At 43.8% G+C, this 11,148-nt stretch overlaps 1 protein-coding gene across 2 annotated transcripts in view; it reads right to left on the reverse strand.

Moving 5' to 3' along the window:
• Nucleotides 1–11,148, reverse strand: part of LOC116382940 (AP-2 complex subunit alpha-2-like) — a 24,442-nt gene that overhangs the window by 1,910 nt on the left and 11,384 nt on the right. The window contains exons 8-22 of one of the 2 annotated variants that reach the window (XM_031846406.1): nt 9,972–10,122; nt 9,519–9,687; nt 8,308–8,445; nt 8,038–8,220; nt 7,623–7,720; nt 6,925–7,156; nt 5,438–5,608; nt 5,024–5,113; nt 4,391–4,524; nt 2,903–2,985; nt 2,612–2,701; nt 2,331–2,454; nt 2,050–2,166; nt 1,090–1,159; nt 111–245 (exon numbers count right to left, since the gene is read on the reverse strand). In XM_031846406.1, coding sequence (XP_031702266.1) covers nt 111–245; nt 1,090–1,159; nt 2,050–2,166; nt 2,331–2,454; nt 2,612–2,701; nt 2,903–2,985; nt 4,391–4,524; nt 5,024–5,113; nt 5,438–5,608; nt 6,925–7,156; nt 7,623–7,720; nt 8,038–8,220; nt 8,308–8,445; nt 9,519–9,687; nt 9,972–10,122 — 1,985 coding nt within the window. The remainder of the gene's footprint in view (nt 1–110; nt 246–1,089; nt 1,160–2,049; nt 2,167–2,330; nt 2,455–2,611; nt 2,702–2,902; nt 2,986–4,390; nt 4,525–5,023; nt 5,114–5,437; nt 5,609–6,924; nt 7,157–7,622; nt 7,721–8,037; nt 8,221–8,307; nt 8,446–9,518; nt 9,688–9,971; nt 10,123–11,148) is intronic. The other variant, XM_031846407.1, reaches the window with a different exon arrangement.

Raw genomic sequence — 11,148 nt, forward strand, 5'->3', positions numbered from 1 at the left:
ACACACACACACACACACACACACACACACACACACACACACACACCAGATATATGAAGGTTCAATACAAGGATGAGTCTGTGTGTGTGTGTGTGTGTGTCTCTCTTTACCAGTGCTTGTGTGTTGGGCTCCAGTCTGAGCAGGCAGCCCACCTGAGTGTTCTTAGTGTGAATGACTCCGGCTCCGACAAAGTTGGCAGGACTGGGATCCACCCCATCCAGCAGAGCTACACCAAAACCTAAGATCTGCGAGATAAGTTACAAAAGAGAAATTAAACAAACATCATGATTGTATGTAGACAGAACCGCAGATTGATGAGGGGAATAATCTGGTTTTAGGAAATCATAGACCAAGTCTCAATGCACCATAGTCACTTCAATACCTCAACTTCACCAATTTAAATCTTAAAGTTGGCGACTGAATGCTGAATTTGTACTTTTAGTGCACATATACAGTTTGTACTTCCTCATCCACGTCCACTGCTGGACAGTTCCTTCTTGACCCAGGAAACAGCCGGTGACGAAACAATCTTCACTCAAGGTTCACTCGTTCGGTTTCTTTTAAGCCAACATGACAGAAATCCTAAAGGGGCTAAAATACTGAAAGGTTTAATTTTAACGGAGAAAATCCCTATCTGCTGATACGGCTTAAAGGTCCAGAACAAGCAAATTATCAGGGATTCAGACGGAAAAAAAAAAACCTGTGTTGTCGCAACTTTATGAACCCACCGGAAAATGCCTTCACCGTGGCTGACAAAGACCATCACCCACCAACTATTAAAGGGATGGTCACAATCCATTCATGTTGACGAGTTAGTAAGTTATATAAAACAAGCATTCATTCTATTTGTACAGGTTTCTCTTATGGGAACTAAATAGATTCAAGACAATCTGTGAGTTACTTAAATGCCCCACTTTGTTTAAAAAAAAACTACAGTAGTGTCGTGCAAAATAACAACAAAAACAACTGTCCAAAACAGCGTCACCATTTTTGAGAAAAGCTGCTATAAATTCAGCATTATGAACCATCAAATCTCAGTGAATGGCTGATGCTGAGCAGTTACACCCTTAAAGAAGTGAGTGTTCTTACCTTGGCATTGGTGACATCTGTGTCCATTGGGTGTTTGGCTTTGAAGATCGTCTGAACCTCTTGCTGAGGACTGAGGACACGGAGAATAGAGAGAGAGAAGAGACTCACTTATCTCCAGCAGGACAGGAACAGGACACGTCACTACAGAATGATAGCCTACTTACAATATAAATGACCTGTTTGAACCTCGTTCTGTCAATAGTTTAACATTTATACATGACCTAAATGCCACGAGCAGTCCAAAGCACTTCACACTGCTCCGTGTTTCAGAGAGATTATTTCCCTAGTGAAGACGTAGCACACTGTCTGCTTTGTTGAACTACAAAAACTCCCCTTCCACTCAAGATGTTGCTTCTTTAACCTTACATATGATCTTTGGCCGAGTACAGACGCCAGCTCGGAGGTAGTCTTTCACTTTTACTTAGTACCTTATTTACTTTGAATTAGTTACAGCTGAATAAATCTGCCACTGACAAAACCAGAGGATGCAACTCTAGCTAAAGACAGGAAGCCTGCTTTCAGAGTGTGATGAACAACGTTAAGAAACAGCGAGAGGAGAGACAAAAGATTCAATAAGGTATTTTATCGACTTGGAACCAGATCTAAAATAGAACTGGCTATCTGAGGCTCGTGTTTATAGTTTAAAGCTAACCGACACTGCTAGCTCACTTAGCACCACTGAGCTAGCTAGCTAACGTTACAGCTCAGCCGAAGAGGACAGGTGAACCGTCCCTTTAAGAACTGACCTTCTGATAGCAGCCACTGCTGACATACTGTATGACAGAACTAACTAAAGACCATTCAGCCATTAAACACTGAATACTTGTGTTTTATACTTTCAGATCACTGTCGATCCAATGATATTGATTAATTAAAGAGATCTGTCTTTTGTTTTCTGACAGGGACAAATGATAGGAACCAGGACACAGTGGTGCGTTGATAATGTAAAGTGAGCCTTACACTCCGAGCTGTTTCCAGCGTTGGAAGAAGTCTTGGGATGCCATCTCCGTGGGCTGAAAAAACTTGTTCAGCATCACGGGGAGTTTCACGGCAATGTTCTGAAGAGCTCCGCCGTATCTGTTCTCTCACACACACACACACACACACACACACACACACACACACACACACACACACACACACACACACACACACACACACACACACACAGTGAGTCAGAAATTAGCACGTGGAACTAAACTAAAAGACGAGAAGAATAAAGTACGCATCCAGACACCAACCTGAACTGGATGTCGAGGACCGGTGCATCTGTGAAATCTGACAAACACTCGATGTTGAGGATCTGCTGGAGCTGAGCTCCGCCTTCTACTGTGGGGTCGACCGGCTTGGTGTGGACATTCAGCTGTGGAGACGACGGGTCAAGGACTCTACAGATACATAAAGGACACTAGCATACAACTGGTTGTTGATTCAGTTTTAAGTAAACTGCAGGGCTTTCCTGTGGGCGGGACAGGGACAGTCAAGTCTGTGACAAGAAGCTACCAAGCAGTGGTCAGGATATGAATCTTGAGGGTGTCGCTACTGGTGACCGATGAGGAGAAGCTGAGGAACTGGGTGGAGGTCTTGTTGCCGAAGAACACATACATGCGACCTGTGAGACGACAGCAGGGAAACTATGTTTGAGTTCATTCTTTCAGTAACAACATCTGACCAAAACATTTAAAGTGATATAAATAATGCTAGCCGGTCAGAAGCATCTTTAAAAACTGATGAGGTGTGATGAGATTTCACAAAAGCAAAAGATGCAGAACTCAAGCACATTGGAGACGACTACTATAGTAAAGCTGCTCACCCAGGTTCTGCCTGTACTCGGACTTCAGTCCAATCTGCAACAGCTGGTTCTCAAAGATAACACCGTTGTTCTTACAAACGAACCTGGAATTCACAAGCACACAATTACAAATTTACAACAAAGAACTCTTGAGAACTTGCCGTGGTTTTACCCCACAGTAGATGTTGGCTTGGTCTGGGGAAACAAGAGGACCAGCACAAGAGCAAAGCAATGTACTGCTGAGGATGAGGGCAGCAAAACCTATTTTAGACACCTATAAGAAAGGCCCACCTTGAATAAAATCAGCTTAAGTGTATATTTAGAATATTTCCACCTCTTTACTCTGAGGTCGGACAGCCCTTTCTGATGGGGGACTGAAGTTGTTTCCATCTATGCTGGAAATAAGCAGATAAGAGAGCATAGATAACAGCTTCAGTTCTCCAGCGGGAAGGTAAAGCAGAGAAAATATACTAAACGTAGCGTACACTTAAACTGATATTGATTTTTTTTAGGTGTCTAAAATAGGTTTTGCTGCTGCCCCGGTCCACAGCAGTGCTTTGCTCCTGTGTTGGTATTCCCGTCTGTTTCTCCAGACTGGGGGCGTGTTGACTGCCATCTACTGTAGATAATACACTGCTTATGGATAGAAACCCCATTCAAGCCTCACTTCAAAACACCTGAACTATCCCTTTAAGCCTCTGTTACAAACTGGGGAAGTGGAGTGTTTACCAGGCAAGGTGGGTCTAATACAGTGATGCCTCACTGATGCCCTGTGGGTCAGGTAGGGTGCCAGGTTGACCGCCAGGTTGACCGCAGATCATTTTCTAATACACTATGAAAATAATTGAATCACGATGACAATTTATTTTTTGTACCTTTGATGTAAATAAGGTGCCAGAGTGCATTAAAAAAAAGCAACAACAAAAAAGGATCCACCAGACCCCTGATAGTTGTTTTTTAACTGGCCCCCAAGGTAGAGCAAGTTGAGCATCCCTAACACCACCTTGTGATTGTACGCCTCCGCCGACCAATCAAGTTGCAGCTTACATCCATGTCAGTCCAAAATGTCATTACTTCATCACTTTATCCTATTAAGACATTTGTGTGAAATTGTCATAATTAGCGTATGGATTCTCAAAGCCAAAAAACGTGTTTTGACAACCAAATTATAATCAGTTCATCCTTTAGTGCAAGCGGACGTTTGTGCCAAATTGGAAGGAATTCCCTCCGGACGTTCCTGAGACATCAGACGTACGTACAACCCCTAAAACATAATAAAAGACACCATCTAGTTCCATTTTGGGAACGCAAGATCCCGTGTTTTAAGTGTTTTGATTGAAAGTCAGGATACCACTGTGGTTTGGATTTTGACCTCTCTTTTTGTTTTACGTGTCTCTTGTGTGTCATCCAACTGTCCCAGTAATACTTAATGGAATGTGGATTACTCTACAGTACGTGAAACCGCGCTTTCTGCTGATTTCATCAACTGAGCTCACAGTACGGTCCCACCTGGAAAAGTTCTCCTCAGACACGTCTGCGGATGCAGGGGTGGAGCTGTCGGACAACACATCCACTAGCAGGCTGGCTCCTGCTGAAGGGCTGGGGTTTAGATTCAGCAGGTCTGTGAAGGGGTGGGCGGAACCCTGGCAGAGAAACATCAAGAAATATCCACTTTAACATACAGAAGCTACATACTAAGCCCATCAACGTCTGAACACAAGTGTATAGTTTTTCTGATCGGCAGAGCCAGCACACTCGTGCGTTGCGTTCGTTGGTCCCACGTTATGGAGATGAGAAGGTGTGTTGGTGATGGATAGAAGAATATCAAAACCCTTTGGTCGTCCTGTGACTTCAGCCCTCTGTAGGTTCAACATTGAATTTACGTTTGACTTTAATGCAGTGTAGCGTGTGGGGATTTCAAAGAAAGTAAAATAACATTTGTCAAAACCTTATAATTGCAAGCAAAGAAAACCCAAACCTCTTCAGTGCTGGTTTGTGTAAATAAGAACAAAGTAAGGGGAAGGAACATGACTAATATAATGTGGGATATATGAGAGACAAAAGCGGCTGCCTGCCACTCCAGTGATAATGAATAATTATATAACTGATCATACGATGTGTCTTTTCTAGCTATCGGTGTACCATGGTCCCAGCAGAGAGCATGGTGGGACTAGAGGAGGCAGGGCGGGGTCTGTTGGTAGGGAGAAGGTCTGCCATCAGTGAAGGAGAGAACTGATGGAGAAAGAAAAGAAGAGAAAAGGAACGAGAAAGAGGAGAACAAGGACAGAGGGAGGAAGGAAGGAGAGAAGACAAGTAAAGGTGAAGAACAAGGAAATGCTAAAAGAACATGACTTTAAGAATATTGTTAGTGTGATGCAGGCTTGTTTTAGGGATGAATGCTTCCAGTCGAACACATTGAAACTGGTGACATTTCTTTACTTGTTAGGAGTGAACGTTTTTCCTGGGTGGGGTTTCTATTAAAAACATCTTTGGTAAAAAGCTCTGCTGGCCAGATTTCCTTCACAGCTACTTCTACAGCTCCACTGCGGGGTTTACCTTGTTGGTGCCTTCAGCGTTCTCGCTCTGCTCGGCGTTGCCGTTGCCGTTGACATTCCAACGGGCGTCGTCGATGTCGGGCACGTTGCCCGGGCCCTTCTTCCTCTTCAGCTTCGCCAGGATCGACGACTCTCTCTCTGGGAACGGAGGCATCTCTTCTAAGACCGTGGCCTGTGGAGGGAGAGAGAGAGAGAGACAATACTGTAACGCCTTAAACCTGTGCAATACAAACAGCAATGGTGATTCACAGGTCTAGAGAAATCGCATAAAATCATATGGCACCACACAGCATGATACAAAGAGTGGTTCTCTCACCTCACAAGTGTGACTTACAATTCACTTTTAAGTTTTTATAACTTATTAAAAACCTACAAGTAGTACATCATAGTGCATCCCACAGTAGAGATAGGCAGGGTGCTAATGTTTTTTTATTACACTGTTGATGCTCCAAGCAACGTGTCACATGACCACGTCTGAGGGCAACAAAATGTTTATGGCTGTTCCAAATGGCTGCACACTCAGAGGGAGGAAAAGCATGCGGGAGGAGGGGGAGACGCAAGAATGGCTCAAATGTCCTTGAGGGCGTTTGCGGTTTTCAGACACCTTGGGTCGGAGCATAGCTATGCTTTTTGGGCGTTTGTAAAGGACTGCCAGGTAAATGTAAAGAAACCACTGAATACATAATATACAATGTTGGTAAAAATAAATAAATAATGCTACACAATAAATAGGAGGCTGCAAGTAGACCCCTGTGATCAAGACCAGCTGAGGCTGGTTCCAGCGATCGGCCCTTAAAATCCCAATCGGAGCCCCCTTAGCAAACAGGATGAGACTCATGCAGACTCGGCTAAATGTGTCCTTGCTGGTGGTTATCAAACTTTCCAGACTTGCAGAGACTTTGACCTGCATTTTAATCCCAATCTTAACTTTATTGTGACCGATTGTGTGTTTGTGTCTCGACTTCACAGAAAATAAATGAGCCAGAGCAACATGCTGCTCTAATTAACTACTAATTACTGCGAAAGCAATTGCACAACGTGATCGCTCACTCAACCATTGTAATCCGCTGATCGTATTTAAACTGGACGTGACAGATCTTGTCCTCACTCATTAAATGCATTGGCTTTTACTGAGTGATGTAGCGTCTCTGCCGTTTCTCCCTGAAGGTTTTCGTTTTACAATCTTTGTATTGATTTCAGACGGCAGATTTATTCTATGTAGCAGGTTACCGTAAAGAGTGTGTGTGAGTTAATGTGGGTATATGTCGGGAAGCTGAAAAGTATTTGTATCTCCAAAAGTGAGCCTGACAGAGAAAGTCATGGAATAATGGCTCACATAGCGGGCACAGGAAGAGTAACACAGAACAACCAAGTGACTGAAGTAGCAGAAGCAAAACCAAATGAATTATTCTAACAGTGTGTCCGTGAAAGCTCGAGTGTGTGTGAGACAGTTAAGCGTGATCAGTATTTCATCTATAACTCACTAACCAGTATGTCGGTGCTGGCGATGCAGCTGAGCCTCAGGTACTCGATGGCTCTCTGCTGAAGCTCCACGTCGGCGTTGCGGAGCTGGCTGTCTGAGCGTAGGACCTCTTGGATCGTGGCCTTCACTTCAGGGAACAAGTTGATGAACTTGATGTAGGCCGACAGCAGCAGTGCCCGAGTTGGCACGGAGCACAGGTGGAACTTGGAGTGGAGGAGGTCGAACTGGACCAGCGGGCTGAAGGAGAAGACGACACGAAGCGGTGAAACCTCTGGACGTTCACATTCAGCTCCGATCACAAAATGAAGTCAATATTGCTCTTGTATATAATATTCTACTCGTTTCCTGTGGTCAACACAGCACCATGTTTAGTTGTAAGACAGCATATTGGTGTCAGTAGCATTTCTTTAAAGGTTTGGTTCACCCAAATACATATTTTCTAACATAAGGCTGGTTGTATCTAGCCATGCAGATAGTTTGGCTTCATAAAAATACTTCTTACAAAAAAAATAGGTCTAAAGATAAGGGTAACAAGAGACATTGATGTGGAATTGCTTAATAATGCTTTGAGCACCAAAATTTTTTTTCTCAAAACTCATTTTTTTCCTTGTAGATTGGGAGAACCAACCTTCTATTTTGAAATTAGACTTTCAAAAGCATGGATTGCTCTGTCCTGTATGTCCTGTATGTGGATGCTGTTTACCTGGAGCGAGAGTCACCGGCAATAAGGTTGCCAAACTCTCCCAGGATGTAACCCCCCACCTTGACCAGGTTCTCGTGGCAGGCGGGAGCCTGCAGCGCCTACGAGGGTTCACAAAGCATGACGACATGAGGAATGTACACTGCTACCTACTGCAAGTATGCCGTTACAATGGAACAGGTGGTAACCAGCCAGCCAACCATGTCCATGTGGACCTCATATAGTCCAGCAACTAGGATACAATCCCTCACTAGTTTCCCAATGTGAAGGCTCCTTGAGGATTTCTTAGTGTTATTGGGCTAAAGGGTCTCTTTTGATTGCCACTGGTAAAACTTGACCTTAGTCATCACAAAATCAATGTAGTTCACAGTGCATTAAGACAAAGATGCGTCCCAGCTTGACTTCAATAAATCTTCACCTCAAAGACGGTCTTGGCCGCGTAGCCTTGGACGTCGTCTCGGTTTATGACGATCTGGATGACGCGGTACCACACCTCCTCGCTGACGTAGTCGCCGGCCATGCGGATGAGGTTGAGAATGGTATCCACGTACCAGGTGTAGTCCACGGCGTACTTCTCCGCGAGGATCGCCACCTTGAGCACCTAAGGGAGAAAAAGCAACCGGCTGAGGGTGGGAGCCGCACACAGAAGGGGGGGGAAATGGTGAACAGGCCTGCGCTGGTGACCCACTATCTCCTCTCTGATCGAGTAGTCGGCGTTCTCCAGGTAGCTCAGCATCTCTGCCACGATCTGCTTGGAGTTGCTGCGGTCGCACATGGCATAGAGCAGATCCACAGCTCGCTGGCGGACGCTCACGTCTCGCTCCGTCTGTGAGGAAAACAAACACGAACAGAATGCATGACAAATGTCTCTGCCAGATTTTATCAGCTGGAGCTACTTAAATCCCAATGCAGCCGATCGATTTGACCGAATTGCTGAATTAAATCCAGGCTGTTGCAAATTGGGGTAAATTATGCCTTTAAGTACTCCAAGACTGAAATGAACAGAATCTTTTGATCGTTCAGAAGTACTTAGAACCAGAAGAGCTGGTGGTGGACGCACACACAGTTCTGCTGAGTAATACATCCACAGCACCAATGATACATCTGTGTAAAGAAGGTGTATTTATGTCCCGTGGAGATTGAATTAATCAGCTTGGTCAGAAGGTTCAAGAGAAAGCCTGGAAACGTTTACAAAGCGGAGCTTGAGCGACGTCTCGGTTCATTAGTGTCACAGACAACCAGTGTGGATTATGTTGAATTATCATAAATAACTATAAATTGACCAACAACTTTATAAGCAATGACTCATTTTATGTGAAACTGTTATGGCAGAGCGATCTGGGAAAATAATTTGCAGGATTTAACTTCTAGGGTTGTAATGTTTAAGATGTTCACGGTATGATAACCATCTCAGAAAATGTTCCACGGTATATGATATTACACTATTATTATTGTTATTATTATCAGTTACAATGAGCCTTAACGGAATGAGAACAGAATTATAATAAACAGAATTAAAGAATGAACGGGACCTCGCACCTTCCTGGGTGCCGAGGGCGGAATGGAGCAGATTGTTAAAACAACTTCCTGTTTAAGGGCGAAAGGCGCCTTTCTCTAACTTCTCTTCGACACTATTTTAATACTAAAAGGTTTTATGAATCCTTCATAGAGCAAAAACCCCACTCGATAAGTTGTCTTTAGAGGCAACTATCAATTAAGTGATCATAAATAACCACTGAAAAATTGCATAACAATTCCAGGGGCACTTTCAAGACTCCATAGCTCCCCACTGATCAGATGGATTAAAAACAACATCAACACCCAAACACCCACCAGGTTTCATCATTTCCACATTAACCTGCCAGAGCTTGTCAAAAGGCACACCTTCACCTGACTCACCTTCAGAGCGTTGATCACAGTGTCTATGTGCGTCTTCACTGCCTCGTGAGAGAACTCGGAGCTGGCCAGCGTGCACATGCTCTCCAAAGCCAAGTAACGGAGGTTGGTTTCCCTGTGCTGCAGAAACTGGCCCAGCTGGTTGCAGGCTCGTACCAACAGGGTGGGCTCGCTGCAACGGACGAGATACAACGACTAGCTGTAGGGTCCGAATGCCAACACACATTTCAACTTCCAAAAGAAATACACTAGAATGTGAACTAATGATGGCTGGGTTTGCCTTGTGACCTAGATGAGAGGTTCATAAATCTTAGTGCTTTTAATGCAGTGTTACAGTCTGGCGTCTACAGAAGGACTGAAAACTAACACACAATGCAACATGTCGTGAGGCAAATACGGTTAGCTTAAAGCCTATCTAGTGACCCAATGGGGGAATTCACGGCGGAGGTGGCCAACCTGTCGTAGTGGATGATGAGGGCGATGGCCTCGAACAGAACGGCGTTCTTTGCGTTGGAGTGCTGGACCTTCTTGGACTTGGGTGGCTCCTGGGCTTTGTTGAGGATGGTCTCCAGACACTCCGTCAGACGACTTCGCAGCGCCGCATCCTCTGCAGCGACAAAGATTATGTTCTGAACACCTCATAGCCTGGACTCAGTCTCACCACATAATGACGTCCACAAACTCTTAGTATGAGGGCGTCATTTTTTATAAACTAACAATGAATGGAATCACTCTATGTAATGTCACATTACAAAGAGAGACAAATACCCATGTTGCTGGTTTTCTGCTGGATGTCTCAATAACTCAGGCGATGTTTTTATCACCTCATTATCCAAGATAATTAGATGAAGTGATATATTATCTCAAAGCTCACAACACTAGTTGTTTTTTCCATTTGACTGTTTCTACTCTGGTGCCATCTGGTGTCAAAAATCACCTCCTGCAACTATATGCTTAAAGATGAAATGATGACTCTTGTTTTAGGGGTAGGAAGTAGTGGTACATACAGTGGCTCTTCTCCAAAGTGGAAAAGATGCTTTTTAACGCAGCCTTACTTACAAAATGGATTTTGTTTATTCAACCTGTGCATAAACAGAAATGTAAAAAAAAAAAAAAAAAGAAGCTTTTGTGATTTGGGGTGGATTTATCTTATCCATCCACAAAGTACTTCTGTCCAGCAGTAAGAGGTGAAAAGCATTCCAAAATCAGCATTGAGGAAACAGGAGACTAACAGATGAATAATACAGATACCACCATGGGTCATTGTGACAATGAGTGACAATGAGTTGCCCTTTAGATGTGTAGGTCTGTGTGTTTTTCATTTTGGACAGAGCAGCCAGACCAGCTGTTCCCCCACCTACGGTCTTTATGCTAAGCTAGGCTATACACATTCTATATTCCTGCTCTGAATTTATTGCATGAGATTAATATTGAACTTATCATTTCACTCTCAGAAAAAAAAAAAATATATATATATATATACTAAAATACATTTTCCAAAATGTTGAATTATGCCAAGAACTGTAAGCTCAGGATGAATGTCATTAGTCTCTATTGGAGGATTTCTGAAACTCTAATCGCGCGCGCACACACACACACACACACACACACACACACACACACACACACACAC

This window comes from Anarrhichthys ocellatus, unplaced genomic scaffold (assembly GCF_004355925.1).
Source record: "Anarrhichthys ocellatus isolate YVR2014 unplaced genomic scaffold, GSC_Weel_1.0 scaffold6, whole genome shotgun sequence".
Taxonomy (NCBI): Eukaryota; Metazoa; Chordata; class Actinopteri; order Perciformes; family Anarhichadidae; genus Anarrhichthys; species Anarrhichthys ocellatus.